This window comes from Amia ocellicauda, chromosome 14 (genome assembly GCF_036373705.1).
Source record: "Amia ocellicauda isolate fAmiCal2 chromosome 14, fAmiCal2.hap1, whole genome shotgun sequence".
NCBI classification, from domain to species: domain Eukaryota; kingdom Metazoa; phylum Chordata; class Actinopteri; order Amiiformes; family Amiidae; genus Amia; species Amia ocellicauda.
The window spans coordinates 2,005,202-2,029,073 of NC_089863.1; the positions used below are offsets into that span (position 1 = coordinate 2,005,202).

Consider the following 23,872-nt stretch of genomic DNA (forward strand, 5'->3'; position numbering starts at 1 on the left):
CCCTCGATGGGTAGCATGGCCCTCCTAGGACACTTTTGCTCTGCATTGTAATTCGTGCTATTCCAGGTCACGGTCCCGTCTCAGCCGCTTCATCTGAGCGTCCTTGTGGGCCCAATGCTGTGCATCCTCCTCAGCCCGATGCCAGGAACTCATCAGGCTCTCTGCCCTGCTGTCAATGGTCACACTGACCAGCAGCTGATCCAGGAGACACACAGAACACACCAGTGTCTCCTACTGTGGCCAGAGTCTGAGGGAGAGGCAGGGGTTCGGTCAAGCACTGCAATCCCTCAGAGAAACAAATGGACAGACTCACCAGTCCAAGCGTCTTCTCTGCCCTTCAATCTCCACATCCTCCCCTCTTCTCCCCCTGTATCGTCTGCTGGGGTGACACACTCCCCTGGTCCAGTAGGCAGCTCGCTACACAGACGGTCACAGTGTGTCCACGGGTGACTGCATAGTCCTTCCCCCTCTGGGCTGTTTCTCGACTCGATGGATAACTAATTCAGACTGAGCTCTTCCTCCTGCACTGCTTAGCAATCTTGACATTGCAGACCTTCTAATCCTATTGCCTATGACATCACATTAGAAATGACACGTTTTAATACCAGAACTACACGTCTTGTGGGCAAATTTCTTCCACATATTTCTCCTAATGGACCTAATAGCTCATAATGATTCTAAGAAAGCAACTGCATCTATTTCAACAGCTGTCTGTTACTGGAAAAATTACCACACTCAGAGAGTTTATTTAAAATTTGAATTCTGTGGTCACCTACACCTTCTTCTTGAAAGCCGACAATAGATAAAGAAACCAGCACTTCCTCTACCAGCTCTCCCTCCCTCTCTCTCTCTCTCACACACACACACACACACTCTCTCATAGAGACTCAGATCTTTGCAGAGCAATTTACTGGGTCAGAAACTTCAGATCTGTAATAAAACTATGAACTCTTTCCAACTCAAACACCTCAGGATGAATTACATTTCTCCAGGCTCCTGACATGGCATCGGCCCACTGGCCACCTTATCTCTCCTGCTCGTCTGTCCTCTGACTGAGACACACATCCTGGATGCCAATGGATTCAGACCAGCTACCCAGAGCAAAACAAATATTAATACCACCCTGGACTATAATTACACATCCTGTGGGCAGATTTCTTCCTCATGTCTTCCTAATGGACCCAATAGCTCCCAATGATTCAGAGTATCCAGCTGGGTCCATTTTGTTAACCACAATCAGAGACTTCATTTACATACATTTATTTTGTAGTTGCCAACTACTTTGACTTGAAAGCCATTGGTTAACCTGATCATTAAATAGAGAAAGCAACACTTCCTCTAATGCTTTCAGCGATGACCCAACACTCACACACACACACAAAGGCACACACTCTTAGAGGTACATATACACAGACTCACACTGGATCCCAGTCCCCCTTCAGGACCCACAGACGCAGCTCCAGCACTGTCTCCACAGCGGCTCCAGTCTGACCCAGGTGAGGCAGCTGCTGTCTTTATATAACTGAGGACCAATTAAAGACTAATCACAGGCTCAGGGGTAATGTGTGTGTTTCAGCAGCCTATGAGATGAGAATGAATCAGTCGTCTGTATGTACAGAATAGGCAGGACAGAGATATTAATCCTTGTGTTACAGATGTTGTCTGATCAGCGTAAAACTCACAACCGTAACCTTGTATTGTTATTTTTGTTAAGCAGATGCAGCCATAGTGAACGAGTGCAAATCCAGTCTCTCCGGCTTGAAGAGCAGCTTTATAAAATACAAACTACATAAACTCCACAGACAGAGTCTCTAATGATCTGTGTGGCTCAATAATCAGGACAAATAGAGCTGAAAAGAACAAGTGAGACCAGCAGTTTGGGCATCAGGGTGGTCATATAACCACATAAATTATACTCCTGTTGTGTGCGCAGCTGTAACACATCTGTAACACTTTGAGATCAAGAAAGAGAAGAAGAAGAATAATAAAGAAACATATTAAGAAATAACATATGGCTGGGATCCAATGTCTGATTACTAAAATGAGATCTAGAGATGAGGGAGCTGTGTGATAATCTCATTAAAGGGGAACACGCACGGCTCATCAAGTTATAGTTTTATGTGTCTCTGTGTTTCTAGTCTATTATTAAGATGTTCCAGAATGATTCTATAAGAAACTTTTCAAAGTTAAATCATTTTAAACCTTAGAACTTTAAAAATGTTGACACTGTTTTTGTTCTTAATTACTCTGCGGTTGTGAAAGATACCCGTCTGTCTGTTCTTGAGTTTTCCTAAATATGCGTTATAAATACCCTTACGTTGTTTGAAAGGCAGGATCGCAAATTTACCTACAACCGCCAGAAGCCATCATTTTGACTACATGGGAAGCAGTAGCATGTCGCTGATACAGCCTAGTGTTTATTTATGTTTTTGTATGCAACAACCAAGACATTGCCATCACATATTTCACTGATTAGATCAATCTGGGATCCTGCTGTGAAAGTGCAGATGCAATTAATAATATATTTTAGACCAGGAAATATCCAATGAAATATGTGTTTTGTGGTGGATGGCAGAGACGTTTATTATCATGTATTGCCGCCATCAATGCTTTTATTCTTTACAAAAGGCTACTGACTTCACAGACATCGTGATTTTATGATTTCCAAGAAATGCGCAGGCAACAATCACTAGAAAAAGTAGTTGTGTAGTAATAGTTGCTCATTTCTTGTTTTTGTTTGCATGGTTCTTTTGCATACAGTCTATACATAGGTCTATCAATATGATTGTATAGTTAAAAAAATAACATTTATTTTAAATGTTGTGATTATTATTACTTTTGAATATTTGTATTATAATCAGTATATCCTGTTTGTTTTATTATTATATGCTCCGGACTGTATGTAGTCTATGTGCTTTTTAGTTCTGTTGCTCTATAAACAGTTTTATCTGAAATTCTTATAACTTTCTTACAAAATTTTAGATGTATGGTAGCGTATATGCAAGTACACACAGTGTTTGTCATGGTCCCCTAGCGCTCCCCCTCTATCCCGACTAGGGGTCACCATTTCCCTGCCTTCTCCCTGCTCAATCAATCAGTCTATTAACACTCCGCTCACCCATGTGCACTCCTGTTCCGCCCTCGGTTCCCATTCGCCCTGCACCTCCCTACCTGGTTTCTGTTCCCCTTTATAATCCCCTCACTTCCCTCAGGCGGGGGGAAGTTTCGTCAGCGCTGCCTGCGATTCCGAGCCCTTGTTCCCTCCGAGCCCTTGTTCCCTCTGAGCCCTTGTTCCCTCTGAGCCCTTGTTCCTCCGAGCCCTTGTTCCCTGCGAGCCCTTGTTCCTCCGTCTTCGTCGCCTTCCTCCTCCCACTGCTTGACCTTTGTTGTGACCTGGATCACCTGCCGGCTCCATGTTGTCGCTGTGTTGTTGAGGTGGATCCACTCATTTCACTATATACTCGTACCACAATGTGACATCAATCATCAATAACCAGTTGGCAGTATTGGAAAAGCAATTACAATGGCCTGCATACATACAGTAATGTCAAATCTGAAAACATGGTGTGGAAAAGTGCTACATGGGACCATAGAAAGAGTGTCTGATAAACAATGATGATGAAATATTACATCCATAGATAATGTAGTCCAACTGGTTCATGTTCCACGGTTATTGGTGTCAACGGATCTCATTATCCTGAAACTTTTATGATCGAAACATGGAATATTGTTTGACAGTTTCCATAAAACTATGCATTAAGAGTAATGCAACAGTCACTTATCATTTTGAGCAGCTGTATCAATTGATAGTTAGATCATTGTAATGAAATGAATAGACAGTGATCTCAGATGTAATGTGTGAATTGCATTCTGAAATGGTAATACTTTGATGTTAAGTTGTGTGATTTTAGTTCAATGAACGAATGATCTGAGGTTGATGTGTATTGTATCCAAGCAATTGGAAAAAAGTCACTATCCTATGTCAGACAAACAGATCCATGTAATGCATGGGTCAGCGAGCGCTGTGTGTGGGAGTGAACCAGCGCAGGGCCAGGGGAACTCCACAGCACAGAGCGAAAGTGAAAGAGCTGACGGAGGGAGAGAGACACTGGAGACAAAGAGTGAAAGAGAGAGAGAGACATGGGGTGAAAGAGTATAAGTGGGGGAAGAACAGAAAGATGGACACACACAGCTCTGGGGGAAGAACAAGGAGACGTCAGGTCATTACTCTTCTTATTCTTAAGGACATAAAGTTGACGAACTGCACTTCTTTCCCTGAGTGTCTGTGTGAACAAGACACTGTGTCACGGTACTGTGCTAGAGACCCAGAAGAACAGGGTCTGAGAAGAACCAGTTTTCACCCTGGATTTGGGCTTGATACATCGGACCAACCCCCCCTTATATTAAACATTACGTATGCCTTAATTGTCCCCTGGTTTAGCCATCTATGGCTCTTCCTGAGCAGTTGTGTAGCGAGGGCTCAGGTGGGGCTATGTAAATATTTTTTTCTACAAAGGATTACTCGTCTGGTGTCCATTAATAACTGAGTGATCAAGGATCCTATCCAGTCTGTTTTTGAATGTTCCCAAATTGTCTCTTCAGCCACATCGCTGGGGAGTTTGTTCAGATTGTGACGCCTCTCTGTGTGAAGAAGTGTCTCCTGAGCAAGTCACTTAAGCTCCTTGTGCTCCATCATTCAGGTGAGATGTAATTGTAAGTGTCTCTGCAGCTGATGCATAGTTCACACACCCTAGTCTCTGTAAGTTGCCTTGGATAAAAGTGTCTGCTAAAATACACTAATAAAGTAGACTGTGAAACAAGTTGGAGGTAGACGTGTTGTTTGGGGTTCAGCTGACATCAGGACTCCTTGACACAATTTATTGTTCCTGGCACTTTGGTTTATTTGTCTTATAAGCCGAGTTGCAGTGATGAGTACAATGACGAGCACAACAGTGTAGCGCCACTACTCCTCTCAATCCACTACACAGAGACCTGTCCGGCTTTACAACATGCAACTCAAATAATATGGTCCTGGGGAACAACATAACACATAGCGGTTTCTCCTGCTATAAAGTAAAATAATGTATACAGTGTTTCTAATTTCTTTTACGATACATTTTCATAGATATTTATATTTTTCAAATAATAAACTAATGTCACAGTCTTCCCCCACTTCATTTGAAACATCCTTGTTTCTTAATTAAATAAATCAAACAGTATTTCTAATGTTTGTTACATTTTTTTTAATACATATACTTAGATTTTCCAAATAATAAACTAATGTTGCAGTAATTAAATCACAATAGATGTATGTCAGTACAATAGGAACCATTAGAAGCCATTACTGTATTGGACTGTAATGTAACATGAAAACAGGTATGTACTACGAAAGAACAAAATCTTTAAACTTGTCAGGTTTCATGACTTTACGACCACTACGAGTACATCCAGCAGGTAATGCCACAGGAGTCTGTGGTCGCTGAGGTAAGAGAACAGACACAGTCTCTGGGTGCACCGTGACTTGGGCATCCCGAAGGCTGGAAGAATGGGTGACACCTGGGCATGGCTCAAGTGCTAGAGCAGGTTGTGGAACGACACCTGGAACAGGTAGCATCTCCCTCTGGACAGGAGCTGTGGAAGAAAGAAGAGAGAGAGACGGCATCGAGTGATGCCTGGAGCTCGCTGGAACTGGAAGTTGGTAAGGGACGTCTCCAGACAAAGCCGTCAGTGTTGCTGGCGGACTGACAGGTGCATCATCAGGATCTCTGAACAGCTGTGGAGGCGCTTCTGGATGAGCAGGTAAGTCATACCAAGGACCTTTGTATGCCTTCAGCCGATTGTAATGTACAATCCATGATTTGGATCGTGGATCTTTGGGGTCAGTGATTTCATTGGTCACGCCAGGACAACCATCTTTATCCAACCTCTTCAGAACTCTATACGGCCCTTTCCATCTGGGAGCAAGTTTATTCCTTTGATTGGTAGGATCATCAAGGAAAACAAGATCACCTTCAGCATATGGGTTAAAAGCAAGCTTTTGATCATAGTGAATCTTTTGCAGTAGTTTAGATTCTTTCGAATGCTCAGCCGCCATGTCAAAAGCATGTGACAGGCGGTTAAGGACATCCTGGGCATAAGCAGCAGGTGTGCCCGGAGTTGCTTGAGTAGTGAATGGACTGCAGTTTAACAAAACGTCCACAGGCAGACGAGGTTTCCGACCATGAGCAAGGAAAAATTGAGTATATCCAGTACTGGAATGTACACTTGAATTGTATGCAAGTTCCACTTGTGAGAGGTATTTGTCCCATTCTCTTCCATTTTGGTAGATGTATTTAGCTAATTGGTCTTAATGGGCACACATTGGGCATGGGCATTGGGCATGGTACGGAGATGTTCGTGTCTTCTCAATTCCCAACTTGCTACACAGCTGCTTCACCAGATCAGACTCAAACTGTCTGCCCTGGTCAGTGTGGATGGACTCAGGTATGCCATGTTGACGAATGTAGTCTTCAAACAAGCACTGAGCTACACTTGTTGCACGCTGATCTTTTAAAGGAAAGAGATTCACATAGCGTGTAAAATAATCCATTACAACAAGAACATACCTGTTGCCTTGAGAAGTGACTGGTAGCTCGGTGAGGTCAGCAGCAATTTTCTGGAATGGACGATCCACCACAATAGGTTGTAAAGGAGCTCTAGCTTTTGGTGTTGGAGCACTGCGAGTCTGACATGTTAAACACTCTGTACAGAACTTGGGTGTGTTCTGGGGCCCTTTAGATGTTGTTGAACTTGACCGAATACAGATTAAAGTTAAAAGAAATGGAAATGCAGAAATTTCAACAATTCAGATCATCAATATAATCTCTACTACTCAATACAATGAATTCAGAGTTACAGACAGTAGCGAACACGGTATTTAAAGACATTTAGTGTAAGGTTCAGTAAATACAATGATAAAGGTGTGTGGTGTGTGTGCATATACAAGATAAGGGGTTGATTTAGGGTTGTGTAGATTACTCTCAGTGTTCACACAGTGTAGTGGAGTGCAGGATTGAGGTCAGTGCTCCAGGTTTTACAGGCCCTAATCAGTTTCAGCCAATCCCCCCTTTGCACAGCTTTACTAGTTAGCAGCTTTTACTTACAGAGATCAAGAATGACAAGTCAGTCTAAATGGTCTAAACCTTAGAAAATCCTGAATATATGTAACAAGCTATATGATGTAGCCGAGACACGAGACTACGTCACTTTGTTTTAGAGTCAAGGAACACACCCTCATCGCACAGGGACCTCGGATCTTGCTCACCAAATCAGGACAACCAGGTAAATACAATTATATTTATTTTTACAATACACACAACACGAATGAAATATAAGCCGATAACCACTATCCTCAGGGCAGGAAGTCTGAGGCAGCAGCAGAGAACCGCCTTTATATCAAATCTGGCACCAAATTAAAACCCTAATACAAAAAATCTAAAGGATTAGGATCTGGGACTGACAATCTCCACTGCCTCCTGGACAGATGAATGTTCCCACTTCTAACAATAACAATCCTCAGCCCGATGCAGCACAAACACATCTAATCGTCTCCTTTTTCTTAGATCTCTGCAGACTCCTGTCCAACTCAAGAAATGCCGGCAGGTATGTAGAGCTTCAGGTGAAGATAAAGTGACAAACGCTTAATGCTTGTATAAAAAATAGCAAACCGGCAGGGAGAGCTTTGGCTGAAAGATAAAGGGGACAAATGCCTAAGGTTTGTATAACCAAAGACAGATCACAGTTCTTTGTCTCCACAGACAGGAAGCAGCGTCTCAGCCCGGGGGAAAGATTATATGAAGCACCAAAATAAAGCCGGTTCAACAAATTCAGTCCGTCCACTGTATTTCTGTGACTGGAAAAGCAGAATGCAGTTCACTTATATGGTATGCAGTCCTAGTCCCTGGAGCCTCTGTACCGTAGGAATCCCCCTAGACTGCCGCACAGCCGTGGCGTCTCGGGTTCGGCCTGATAAGTGTGCAGGCTTGGCTTAGACAGCGTCCTGCGGCGTCAAGGAAGACTGCCTTCCTCTTTTCCCCCGGCAAAATAGTGCAAAATGCCTTTCTGCTTTTGATTGCTTACTCTTCCCACTCAGGAGAAAAGACCCATCTTCTATTGCCACAAAGAAAGGGAGACAATTTAAATCCCACCACCACATCACAAAATCAGTGACAATATAATAAAATAAGAATAAGAATAATAACTCGATAGGTGAAACGAAAACATGTGAATGAAAAGTGCAAACAAATAAAGAAATAAGGAATAAGGTAATAATAATAATAATAATAATAATAATAATAATAATAATAATAATAATAATAATAATAATAATAGTGTCATACACTTCACCGTGATATATATACAACATTTTAAGAAATAGAATGCAGACAATTTAAATGGAAACTTTCAGTGTGTGTGTGTGTGGGTGTACAGGTGTATATTTACACCACCATGTACACTACATTTAATGAAACCAACATACTTGAGAAATCCTTAAATAGATAACAATAATAGAATGTATATTTAAAAACTGTTAAAACTCAAATAAAACTCAATAAAAGCTGCATTTGTAATAATATTAGTAACAAACCATGTTCTGTAAAATAAATATCTAATGTAATCCATTTATGCAATAAGATAAAGTAAATAAACTCAATAAGTTTTAAGCACAAGCCTATGTGTGTATGTATATTTGTATGATTTACACATTACAATAGCTTGGGGGTGCAGTCTGAAGAGCTTAGTGGTCTTGGTTGTATTGACAGTAAGAAGTTTGAACAGCCTTCAGCACAACTAACTAGTAACATTCATACAGACATTAAGAATGAAAACACAATTTTAATCACATTTCCCCCGACATTAAGTACATTTCAAAGAAAGGTGATGAGGATTCAGGGGGCCCTGAGAGGGAGGGGGCCCTGCGTGTCTTGTCGGTGGGATATCTTATGTTGAATTTGAGATATATTGAATTGAATTTGATGTATCTTCAAATAGAGTTAATTTGAGATATCTCAAATGCAATTCAAGATATCTCAAATTCAACATAAGATATCTTGAATTGTATTGTGAGATATCTCTAAATGACAGTTTGGCTTGCCATAGTGGTTTCCAATAACTCAACTGAGCGGAGAGACGCGGCAGGAAGGAAGAGCTGAGAGAGAGAGAAAGTGAAAGTGCTGCTGTGAGGGAGAACTGCGTAGATGTTCCTGCTGAGAGAGACAGAGAGAGAGAAGAGGAAAGAAAAGAGGCAGAAAAGACAGAGACAGAGAGAGAATAGAAGAGAAAAGAGGCAGAACAGAGTAACTTTTCATTTTGGAGGAAAGCAAGTCCTTCAACAGCTGATCTGAGAGAGAGAGAGAGAGAGAGAGAGAGAGAGAGAGAGAGAGAGAGAGATGGGGAGCAGATGGTCCTCCTCCCTTGGTGGTGAGTTGCCTGTTGTGTCTGAGACAGTTATTTGTATAGATGCGCAGATCCGATAATCCGTATCAATATCGGTCTGATACAGGACAGAAATATGGACTCAAATTACCGCCATGAGTAACGAATTCAAAATAAAATATATTGTAAGCGAGAAAAATAAAGTTGAGAAAAAATGGATGTTGAGATCAAAAACAAAACAATCGAAAGCAGAAGATCTAGAATTGTAAACAAAAACGATATGAAAAGCAAAAAAAAAACTTGAAAGCAAATAATTTAAAATCGAGACCAAAGCTCGCACTGATGGAGTCCATTTCACACACAGGATGTGATCTCTGCTTTTGATTTCTCTGGATTTGATTTTAGTTTCGTTTACAGCCCGGTTTTGTCATGAGGGCGGGGTTTAGAGGGAGGCGTGGATCCTGGGTCTCCATTGGTCCACTAGGTTTGAGTGGCTGATCAGTGTATATTTGTTATATAGCCCAAATGCTGCCATTTTATTTTGTACAAAGCTGTACTTTCAGTGATATTTCAGGATTCATAATTTTTTTAATTTAAAACCGTGACTAAATAAAAGGAAGCAGCATTACTGCATAAGTCATGCTGTTGTGGGCTTTGTATTTTTTCCTTTAGGGAAATACAGAATTTGTTTCACAGTTTGAGCATGACGATTTTTAGATGGCTATCGTAAGCAAAGTGCATCCATACCAATGGCATATTAACAGCTTAGTATTTGAGACCAAAAAAAGATCAGATCGTATCGGTATCGGCAGATAGTCAAGGTTGACGTATCGGAAAAGAAAAAGTGGTATCGAGCCAACCCTACACTCTAAAAAAACATACACCGTCTCTACTTAAAAAAGGCAACTATTTGCATGGATCTTTGTAAGTAATTTCAGCTCTAAATTCTACAAACCTATTACTGTCAGACAAAAACTACAAAACTAAGTTCAACCAACATGGCTTATTCATGTTCATACTCATAGGAATATTAAGCTGATCCAACTAGCAGTGTTTTGTCAGTTCTACTCAAAATCTTATGCATATTATTGACTTAAACATATTAAGAATTAATTGCTCAATTATATGAAGTTAAGAAAAACAAAAATAAAGACTTATTTATTGGTAAGCGTTGTACACAAACAATTGTATGATAACATACAGCTCTGGAAAGAATTAAGAGACCACTCCTAGTTCAGAAATCAATGTTAATTTTTCCAGAGCTGTATATAACATAAAAGAGCACTTCTTGAAAACATTTGAGAGAACACAAAAAAACTATACGGAAAGTGAAAACAAAAAATTCACTTCTGTCGATAAGCTCTGCTAATTGGTCACCTTGTCAACAAAACTCAGATTGCCTTACTTACAGAAAAGTAATGTTCACCTGGGGCACCTACTGTATCTTCTTCTTTAAAGGGACATGCTCAGATACAACATCCAACAGTAAGACATGGCCCTCAGTAAAAAAGGAAAAGAAAACTACACATCCTAGCCTTTTCCCAGGACACCCTCTTTACACCACACACACCCCTCCCTCTCCCACAAGCACACTGATACAAACACATTCACCCAGCGCTCACACAACACCCGATCACTCACAGCACTTATACATACATGTACATTTACGCACACACAAACTCTCTCTCTGTCTCTCTCTCTCTCTCTCTCACACACACACACACACACACAAGGTATATCAACACAAATATACTTACAAAAACAGTGAATAAATGAACAATGACCTCAAATAATCCCATCGAATGTGAGAAAGGTGGCTCAGGAGGGCAGTTTGTGTTTGAGAGACATCACTTCTGGGCTGCCTTTAGGTTGTCCAACTTCAGAAGTAACTTTTGAAATTTCTCCAAAGTAGGCTTCAGTTCATTTGGGTTTTGGAGATTCAGAGCACATATCAGGCCCATCAGCAAGGCTGTGGTGCATCAAGCCCCTCCAGGATCTCTGCTCCCTCGATCACGATGGACACACTGTCCATATCAAAATAAATTAACCAAAGTAAGAATATTACAATGAAATTGGTATGAGAAGGGGATTCTCCGCAGTTGAGACAAATCTCAATGGTAAAAGTCCCATCTGTTGGAAAGACTGCTGCTCCCCCGGAATAGGCTGTTTCTACAGTTTCTATTTATTTTAAGAAGAATTATCGCCTGACACAGAATTATATTGTGCGAGCCTTTAATTGTGAGATATCTTCCCAATAGGGAGGACTTTTTACCATGAAGAGAATACAGGAGTTTGTGAGTCTAGTGAAGACTGAATCTGACTGTTCTTTAAATGATGGCATCATCAGGCCTATTCATACCTAGAGACGCATGTCCTTAATGAGCTTGATCTTCACTCCTGCAGCTCCTCCTCTTGATGAGAACAAGGACATTAGTTCTGGGGTATATCGGTCAGGTTTTGCCATAAAATTGGTCTCAAAACTGACTTTGGTTTTACTCTTGAATTCTTCATTGATCTGCTTGGTAAAATAATGATAAAGAGATATGAAATGTCAGATGCAAAGGAACTTAACTGTGAAGGCATTCCTGAATATTTGATTAACTACCTAATGCCATTGGCTCCTACAGATTAAATGGAAAATTAAAAATCCTTTCATAGAGCCGGGTTAAACTTTAAGATTGACATATAGTTTCTCAGACTTCCAACCACTTAGACTAACCGGTACAAAATGGGCAACAATCTACAATGCCTGCTTAACTAACAACACACTGTAAGAAAACAATTCAAACTAATTCAGAACACCTATCCCTGATGAATAATACGGAGATTGTCCAGACCACAAGCGGTCAGTTATAATAACGCAGCTTGCTACAGACTATGTGCCCAAGACCACGCTTTTAGACATTAAGAAATAAAATAAAATAATATTCATATATATTTCTAAACGCACTGAGATCACACGAGAGGTACTGTGACGGCAGATAACTAGCAAACTAAAGTTAGCAAGCTAGCTAAATCTTTTATAATTACATTTAGATTATTCTAATCCATTCATTCAGATTTCCTCTTCCCAACAAAAATAACCTGCCACACAGTAGAGATGTGTCAACACACTCAGAGATATTGAGAGGAAATGGACTTTCAATAATAACACATGACTAGCGTCTTGGGCCAACACAGACAATCCAGCAGAAACAATTCCTACAGTCGGAAAAACTCAATCGTCACAAAAGCACTGAGATAACATGTTTTTTGTGAAGGGGAGAGAAGTAAAGTGCGGGCAGAGAGCTTGAGTGGGATAGAGAGGGTGGGTATAGAGAGAAAGTGGGGAGATGAAGGGAGAATGAGAAAAAATGAGAGGAAAAAACAATGAGAAGAAAGGGAGCGCAGAAGGAGGGAGGGACTGGGACAGAGGGAGGGAGAGAGAGAGAGGGAGTCGGGGGGAGGATATTGGTGGGGATGGTGGGAGAGAAGAGGGGAAAAGTGGAAGACGGAGGGAAGTAGATGAATATGGAGGGAAGGAGAAGAGAAATGGAGGAGAGAAATATCAATATGGCAGTAAAAAGAAAAACAATGTCAGTTATAAGAAGTGAGCAGGTTCGGCCATTATTGAAGAAAGTCACGGAAAAAAACAGATCAATTCCAATTCAGATTTGCTTCATCGCCCCCCACACTGTGACAACACACACACGAATACACACAGACATATAGAGGAGAGACGACACAATCAACACAGCGGACAACACTGTGCTCACACTCACCACACACACACACACGAGAATAATAAAGCACAAATAAAGAAAGAAGAAGGGAGAGAGGGAGGGGACGAGTGTGGGAGAGGGAGGGATGGAGGGAGAGGCAGTGGGGCTGAAGAGGGATATAAACTGTGTTGTTTCTCTCTGACAGGGGGGAGACAGACTGCTTCCCCTGAGACACAGCGTCTCTCAGAGCTGAGGATTGTGCTGCTGGGGTGGAGAGGGACTGGGAAGAGTTCATCAGGAAACACCATCCTGGGCAGAGAGGCGTTTAACACTGAGAGAGAGACTGAGCAGAGTGAGAAGAGCCAGGGTGACGTGGCCGGGAGGCAGGTCACTGTGGTCGACACACCAGGCTGGAGGTGGACTGATTCTGTACAGGAGAGTCCAGAGTGTGTCAAACAGGAGATTGTGCGCAGTGTGTCTCTGTGTCCCCCGGGACCCCACGCTCTCCTCCTGGTCATTCCTGTGTGGAGTTACTCATTCACAGAGAGAGAGAGGAGATCAGCGCAGGAACACCTGGAGCTCCTCAGTGAGAGAGTCAGGAGACACACTATAGTGCTGTTCACTGGGGGGGACGAACTGGGAGACACAACCATTGAGCAGCACATTGAGAGACACAAGGGGCTCCAGTGGCTGGTGGAGAAATGTGGGAACAGGTATCATGTTCTCAACAACAGGGACAGGAGCGACGGCACTCAGGTCACAGAGCTGCTGGACGAGATAGACGAGATGCTGGCAGGACTGAGTGTCTTTCAGTACAGGAGAGAGACAGGAGGGCTTCAGGAGAAGTTAGAGAAGAGGAGTGAGAAGAGAGGAGGAGAGAAACAGAGGGATGATGAAGAAGAAGAGGAGACAGAAAGTGAGGGAGCCACACTGCCAGCAAGAAGGAGAAACAGCTATGATCTGATACCACCCCTCAGTAAGTCAGTGTGGTTGACAGCAGACAGACCACACACCTTTCACTCCACAGCACTGAGGCCTCTTACTGACTGTGTCACTACAGCACACTGACACACAGCTCCACTACACCCCTGACTTTGTCACTACAGCACACTGACACACAGCTCCACTACACCCCTGACTGTGTCACTACATCACACTGACACACAGCTACACTACACCCCAGACTGTGTCACTACAGCACACTGACACACAGCTCTACTACACCCCTGACTGTGTCACTACAGCACACTGACACACAGCTCTACTACACCCCTGACTGTGTCACTACAGCACACTGACATTCAGCTCCACTACACCCCTGACTGTGTCACAACAGCACACTGACACACAGCTCCACTACACCCCTGACTGTGTCACTACAGCACACTGACACACAGCTCCACTGCACCCCTGACTGTGTCACTACAGCACACTGACACACAGCTCCACTACACCCCTGACTGTGTCACTACAGCACACTGACACACAGCTCTACTGCACCCCTGACTGTGTCACTACAGCACACTGACACACAGCTCCACTACACCCCTGACTGTGTCACTACAACACACTGACACACAGCTCCACTGCACCCCTGACTGTGTCACTACAGCACACTGACACACAGCTCCACTACACCCCTGACTGTGTCACTACAGTACACTGACACACAGCTCCACTACACCCCTGACTGTGTCACTACAGCACACTGACACACAGCTCCACTACACCCCTGACTGTGTCACTACAGCACACTGACACACAGCTCCACTACACCCCTGACTGTGTCACTACAGCACACTGACACACAGCTCCACTACACCCCTGACTGTGTCACTACAGCACACTGACACACAGCTCCACTACACCCCTGACTGTGTCACTACAGCACACTGACACACAGCTCCACTACACCCCTGACTGTGTCACTACAGCACACTGACACACAGCTCCACTACACCCCTGACTGTGTCACTACATCACACTGACACACAGCTCCACTACACCCCTGACTGTGTCACTATCACACTGACACACAGCTCCACTACACCCCTGACTGTGTCACTACAGCACACTGACACACAGCCCCACTACACCCCTGACTGTGTCACTACAGAACACTGACACACAGCTCCACTACACCCCTGACTGTGTCACTATCACACTGACACACAGCTCCACTACACCCCTGACTGTGTCACTATAGCACACTGACACACAGCCCCACTACACCCCTGAATGTGTCACTACAGAACACTGACACACAGCTCCACTACACCCCTGACTGTGTCACTATCACACTGACACACAGCTCCACTACACCCCTGACTGTGTCACTACAGCACACTGACACACAGCTCCACTACACCCCTGACTGTGTCACTACATCACACTGACACACAGCTCCACTACACCCCTGACTGTGTCACTACAGCACACTGACACACAGCCCCACTACACCCCTGACTGTGTCACTACAACACACTGACACACAGCTCCACTACACCCCTGACTGTGTCACTACAGCACACTGACACACAGCTCCACTACACCCCTGACTGTGTCACTACAGCACACTGACACACAGCTCCACTACACCACTGACTGTGTCACTACAGCACACTGACACACAGCCCCACTACACCCCTGACTGTGTCACTACAGAACACTGACACACAGCTCCACTACACCCCTGACTGTGTCACTATCACACTGATACACAGCTCCACTACACCCCTGACTGTGTCACTACAGCACACTGACACACAGCTCCACTACACCCCTGACTGTGTCACTACATCACACTGACACACAGCTCCACTACACCCCTGACTGTGTCACTACAGCACACTGACACACAGCCCCACTACACCCCTGACTGTGTCACTATAGCACACTGACACACAGCTCCACTACACCCCTCACTGTGTCAATATAGCACACTGACACACAGCTCCACTACACCCCTGACTGTGTCACTACATCACACTGACACACAGCTCCACTACACCCCTGACTGTGTCACTACAGCACACTGACACACAGCTCCACTACACCCCTGACTGTGTCACTACATCACACTGACACACAGCTCCACTACACCCCTGACTGTGTCACTATCACACTGACACACAGCTCCACTACACCCCTGACTGTGTCACTACAGCACACTGACACACAGCCCCACTACACCCCTGACTGTGTCACTACAGAACACTGACACACAGCTCCACTACACCCCTGACTGTGTCACTATCACACTGACACACAGCTCCACTACACCCCTGACTGTGTCACTATAGCACACTGACACACAGCCCCACTACACCCCTGAATGTGTCACTACAGAACACTGACACACAGCTCCACTACACCCCTGACTGTGTCACTATCACACTGACACACAGCTCCACTACACCCCTGACTGTGTCACTACAGCACACTGACACACAGCTCCACTACACCCCTGACTGTGTCACTACATCACACTGACACACAGCTCCACTACACCCCTGACTGTGTCACTACAGCACACTGACACACAGCCCCACTACACCCCTGACTGTGTCACTACAACACACTGACACACAGCTCCACTACACCCCTGACTGTGTCACTACAGCACACTGACACACAGCTCCACTACACCCCTGACTGTGTCACTACAGCACACTGACACACAGCTCCACTACACCACTGACTGTGTCACTACAGCACACTGACACACAGCCCCACTACACCCCTGACTGTGTCACTACAGAACACTGACACACAGCTCCACTACACCCCTGACTGTGTCACTATCACACTGATACACAGCTCCACTACACCCCTGACTGTGTCACTACAGCACACTGACACACAGCTCCACTACACCCCTGACTGTGTCACTACATCACACTGACACACAGCTCCACTACACCCCTGACTGTGTCACTACAGCACACTGACACACAGCCCCACTACACCCCTGACTGTGTCACTATAGCACACTGACACACAGCTCCACTACACCCCTCACTGTGTCAATATAGCACACTGACACACAGCTCCACTACACCCCTGACTGTGTCACTACATCACACTGACACACAGCTCCACTACACCCCTGACTGTGTCACTACAGCACACTGACACACAGCCCCACTACACCCCTGACTGTGTCACTACAACACACTGACACACAGCTCCACTACACCCCTGACTGTGTCACTACAGCACACTGACACACAGCTCCACTACACCCCTGACTGTGTCACTACAGCACACTGACATTCAGCTCCACTACATCCCTGACTGTGTCACTACAGCACACTGACACACAGCTCTACTACACCCCTGACTGTGTCACTACAGCACACTGACACACAGCTCCACTACACCCCTGACTGTGTCACTACAGAACACTGACACACAGCTCCACTAAACCCCAGACTGTGTCAATACAGCACACTGACATTCAGCTCCACTACACCCCTGACTGTCACTACAGCACACTGACATTCAGCTCCACTACACCCCTGACTGTGTCACAACAGCACACTGACACACAGCTCCACTACACCCCTGACTGTGTCACTACAGCACACTGACACACAGCTCCACTACACCCCTGACTGTGTCACTACAGCACACTGACACACAGCTCCACTACATCCCTGACTGTGTCACTACAGCACACTGACACACAGCTCTACTGCACCCCTGACTGTGTCACTACAGCACACTGACACACAGCTCCACTACACCCCTGACTGTGTCAATACAGCACACTGACACACAGCTCCACTACACCCCTGACTGTGTCACTACAGCACACTGACACACAGCTCCACTACACCCCTGACTGTGTCACTACAGCACACTGACACACAGCCCCACTACACCCCTGACTGTGTCACTACATCACACTGACACACAGCTCCACTACACCCCTGACTGTGTCACTACAGCACACTGACACACAGCTCCACTACACCCCTGACTGTGTCACTACATCACACTGACACACAGCTCCACTACACCCCTGACTGTGTCACTATAGCACACTGACACACAGCCCCACTACACCCCTGACTGTGTCACTATCACACTGACACACAGCTCCACTACACCCCTGACTGTGTCACTACAGCACACTGACACACAGCTCCACTACACCCCTGACTGTGTCACTACATCACACTGACACACAGCCCCACTACACCCCTGACTGTGTCACTACAGCACACTGACACACAGCTCCACTACACCCCAGACTGTGTCACTACAGCACACTGACACACAGCCCCACTACACCCCTGACTGTGTCACTACTGCACACTGACACACAGCTCCACTACACCCCTGACTGTGTCACTACAGCACACTGACACACAGCTCCACTACACCCCTGACTGTGTCACTACATCACACTGACACACAGCTCCACTACACCCCTGACTGTGTCACTACAACACACTGACACACAGCTCCACTACACCCCTGACTGTGTCACTACAGCACACTGACACACAGCCCCACTACACCCCTGACTGTGTCATTACAGAACACTGACACACAGCTCCACTACACCCCTGACTGTGTCACTATCACACTGACACACAGCTCCACTACACCCCTGACTGTGTCACTACAGCACACTGACACACAGCTCCACTACACCCCTGACTGTGTCACTACATCACACTGACTCACAGCTCCACTACACCCCTGACTGTGTCACTACAGCACACTGACACACAGCCCCACTACACCCCTGACTGTGTCACTATAGCATACTGACACACAGCTCCACTATACCCCTGACTGTGTCAATATAGCACACTGACACACAGCTCCACTACACCCCTGACTGTGTCACTACATCACACTGACACACAGCTCCACTACACCCCTGACTGTGTCACTACAGCACACTGACACACAGCCCCACTACACCCCTGACTGTGTCACTACAACACACTGACACACAGCTCCACTACACCCCTGACTGTGTCACTACAGCACACTGACACACAGCTCCACTACACCCCTGACTGTGTCACTACATCACACTGACACACAGCTCCACTACACCCCTGACTGTGTCACTACAGCACACTGACACACAGCCCCACTACACCCCTGACTGTGTCACTACATCACACTGACACACAGCTCCACTACACCCCTGACTGTGTCACTACAGCACACTGACACACAGCCCCACTACACCCCTGACTGTGTCACTACAACACACTGACACACAGCTCCACTACACCCCTGACTGTGTCACTACAGCACACTGACACACAGCTCCACTACACCCCTGACTGTGTCACTACAGCACACTGACACACAGCTCCACTACACCCCTGACTGTGTCACTACAGCACACTGACACACAGCCCCACTACACCCCTGACTGTGTCACTACAGAACACTGACACACAGCTCCACTACACCCCTGACTGTGTCACTATCACACTGACACACAGCTCCACTACACCCCTGACTGTGTCACTACAGCACACTGACACACAGCTCCACTACACCCTTGACTGTGTCACTACATCACACTGACACACAGCTCCACTACACCCCTGACTGTGTCACTACAGCACACTGACACACAGCCCCACTACACCCCTGACTGTGTCACTATAGCACACTGACACACAGCTCCACTACACCCCTGACTGTGTCAATATAGCACACTGACACACAGCTCCACTACACCCCTGACTGTGTCACTACATCACACTGACACACAGCTCCACTACACCCCTGACTGTGTCACTACAGCACACTGACACACAGCCCCACTACACCCCTGACTGTGTCACTACAAGACACTGACACACAGCCCCACTACACCCCTGACTGTGTCACTACAGCACACTGACACACAGCTCCACTACACCCCTGACTGTGTCACTACAGCACACTGACACACAGCTCCACTGCACCCCTGACTGTGTCACTACAGCACACTGACACACAGCTCCACTACACCCCTGACTGTGTCACTACAGCACACTGACACACAGCTCCACTACACCCCTGACTGTGTCACTACAGCACACTGACACACAGCTCCACTACACCCCTGACTGTGTCACTACATCACACTGACACACAGCTCCACTACACCCCTGACTGTGTCACTACAGCACACTGACACACAGCCCCACTACACCCCTGACTGTGTCACTATAGCACACTGACACACAGCTCCACTACACCCCTGACTGTGTCAATATAGCACACTGACACACAGCTCCACTACACCCCTGACTGTGTCACTACATCACACTGACACACAGCTCCACTACACCCCTGACTGTGTCACTACAGCACACTGACACACAGCCCCACTACACCCCTGACTGTGTCACTACAAGACACTGACACACAGCCCCACTACACCCCTGACTGTGTCACTACAGCACACTGACACACAGCTCCACTACACCCCTGACTGTGTCACTACAGCACACTGACACACAGCTCCACTACACCCCTGACTGTGTCACTATAGCACACTGACACACAGCTCCACTACACCCCTGACTGTGTCAATATAGCACACTGACACACAGCTCCACTACACCCCTGACTGTGTCACTACATCACACTGACACACAGCTCCACTACACCCCTGACTGTGTCACTACAGCACACTGACACACAGCCCCACTACACCCCTGACTGTGTCACTACAGCACACTGACACACAGCTCCACTACACCCCTGACTGTGTCACTACAGCACACTGACACACAGCTCCACTGCACCCCTGACAATCTCTCTCTCTCTCTCTCTCTCTCTCTCTCTCTCTCTCTCTATCTCTCTATCTCTGCAGTGTCTGGCTCAGAGGACCCTGCCCTGGAGGAGCTCTGAGCCCCAGTGTGCTCTGTACAGCCATGGGGACTGACAGCTGTGCTGAAGGGGCTGTGGGACTGGGGTTCCTGAGCGGGACACCCTGCTCTGAGCTCACACTGCGGGGCTCATGTGGACATCACTGGGTTTCACATCACTGTCTGTGTGTAAAGATATTAAAGTGCTGTGTGTTGTTCTGTGTGTTTATATCATATGGACTGAGCTGTAAATATGTGCTTTATATCACAGTGTGACCAGTACAGATCTAAACAGTGCCTGATACAGGAGTGCCCACTGTACTGTACTGAGAGAGGTTCATATTGAATGTGTGTCTTAGAAGTCGCCATTTTTAACTGTACAAATATCTGTGTGACTGAATGCTGTGACAATCACAATGACACGGAGTCGCTGATCTTTCTATTCCTCCTAAATGAGTGGTTTATATTGTGTTGCAGTGCCACTGTGTGGTGGGACTGTGTATTGCAGCGTGGCATCCCTGCCCTTCTCTCAGAGTCAAACCCACAGATATTCACTCTGGCTCTGATGCCACTGCTGTGTTTCAGATCTGAAGGATTTCCGAGAGGAAACAAAATCACCAGAATGGTGTCCTTGTGATTTATTTTATCTTTATTTTGGTGAACTTCTTCAAAACTTTCATCGTATCTGGTCAGAAATCGTTTTGTTTAATAATAAAGTAGTGAATAAGTTCCTAGTTAGTTTGATGTAGCTGGGGCTTTAATTCAGATACACATGGTGGGAGAATATGTTACAATACTGCATTTGACCTCAGAAGCATTGTGGATGCAGATAAGGATAATACGTGTTTTTCAGCTCTCCTCCTTAGTTTACACTTACATATCGATAGTCATTTATTTAGGTTGTGTCTGTATGCAAATGCATTGATTTCATTGTAAATACCCTGTAGAAGTATGCACAATGTTGTTGCATCAGACTGAATCATTTAAACTGATATTTTATTATTTTAATGGTATAATCTCCATAGTATGTTCTTTTTCAGCTCTGTTAGGAGTGGGAGAGAGTGTGTAAATTATGCGAACATGTGCTAACGCTGCCCCCTGCTACTTTTTATGCAGAATAAACAGCAGTGTCCCACATTCCTGTGTCCGGTGTGGCTGATTCCTCACTCTATAAGCAGTGACACCATCACTATGAGTTCAAGTCTGCTACATAAAACTGGTGCCGTGACCCGGAATCATCTGGACAGACATCGCAGATCGCCGGGGTCAAGCAGTGTGCTTGTGACGTCAGAGGTATCGAGTCGGGAGGCCAGAGAATCAACCCTGTAGCTATTCTAGTGATGGTTAATGTCCATTGTCAGCCACTTGTATTGTGTATACATTTAGTGAGTCATATATTTTAATTTGTATTGTTCAGTGACATCATTCAGGATCTAGTTCTTATCAATATGACCAGTAGAGAGCAGAATTATTTAAATTGCTTCCACGCCATGCACTGTGGGGGCGGGGGGCGGGGATTAGACAGTGTGGTTAGAGATTAAATAAGGGTGTTAGTTTCTGGTAACCTACTAGACCTAAGTAACACTACAGACACCACACCAGCTCACCGTGTGTCTTCTACCTCTGTTGTTGATAATGGAACCACCACACAGCAGCTATGTGAGCTTATTGGGGAGCTAGGGAGTCAAATGGGTGACTCAATTGTTAATCGGCTAATTGCCAGCCAAAGCCCAATAAGCCCCAATTTTCCAGTGTCACCCGAATGAGCCAGAGTTGTAACCATGAATAACACTTTTGATCATTCTAAAATAAATGTAGTGGTCAAATCTGAAGCCAAAGAGCCTCCCATGTTCAAGGGTGAGGGAACAGGCAAGTACACTGTCCAAGAATGGATAGACATATTGCAGGTATAATTGAACAAGAGAAACTGTTCTAACAGAGCAAGTAGATGAGGTTCTGAGTCACCTAGTGGGTAGAGTGTTAAAGGGTAGTTTTTCGCCTGACAAAGTTGTTTACCCAGAGACAAGTTATGATGTACTATACTGTATCTCTCTAGTGTGTTTATATAGCCTATAAGCAAATGATCAGCTATGGAGGGTCAGGAGGCTATCGATGAACACCAAAGGGAATGTCAGTCAGGGAGTAAATCATCTAACATATTGAGAGCTCGTACACTGCAAGTAGCCACAGCTGCAATGGCTGTTTGTTCTCCAGAGGCTATTGGAGGGGAGTATGTAGGTGTAAATGCAGCAAAGTGTTTTCCCAAGTAATCTAGCCAAGACAGGTGAGCCAGGTGTTACCGAGTCTGGTGCTTTAGAGTGTGTACTGAGTATGTTGGAAAGAGTGTTGGAGAGAACCAGTCAACCTGTTCCCCCCGCAGTCCAGCCCCAGACCCTGCCCTGGGCCAGGTTTGCCCCTTGTTTGTGGTGACAAATCACATTTAACTCGCTCTTGAAGTTGGACGTCAGCGTGAGGATTTTCCTAAGACCACTGGGCCTGTTGATCAGCTGAATGGAAACCCACACAATCAGGGAAACTAGCTCACTCACATTGGGGAGGGGACAGTGTGAGTGAGAGGAGTGAAACCCTCAGCCTTGAAGATTAAATGTTGTCTGTTCTTACAGATGTGTTGGTGAATGATAGTCTCTTTGCAGGGCTTGCTTGACAGTCAATCTATGGCATGTACCATGAGTGTAGATGCCGAGCAGGAATTACTGAGTGCAAAACTGACTCCTGAGTTTTGCAAAGTTCACACGAATATTACACCTGTAGGTTGTGGAGCTGTTCAAGTTAAGCCTAAGTGTATATATCAGTTGAAGATGGAAGTGTACGGTTATGTAGTCAGCCTACCGACACATGTTGTTCCTGGACAGTGAGACCAGGTAATACTAGGCACAAATTTCATAAAGCATATCT

The 23,872-nt window shown here is 45.4% G+C and overlaps 1 protein-coding gene across 1 annotated transcript; it reads left to right on the forward strand.

The window, feature by feature from the left end:
- The first annotated feature begins 9,147 nt into the window (after positions 1 to 9,147).
- On the forward strand, positions 9,148 to 22,093 carry LOC136768266 (GTPase IMAP family member 4). Its single transcript, XM_066722367.1, has 3 exons — positions 9,148 to 9,459; positions 13,321 to 14,091; positions 20,962 to 22,093. The coding sequence occupies exons 1-3, from the start codon at positions 9,429 to 9,431 to the stop codon at positions 20,997 to 20,999; spliced, it is 840 nt and encodes a 279-aa protein (XP_066578464.1). The 5' UTR covers positions 9,148 to 9,428; the 3' UTR covers positions 21,000 to 22,093.
- The last annotated feature ends 1,779 nt before the right edge of the window (positions 22,094 to 23,872 follow it).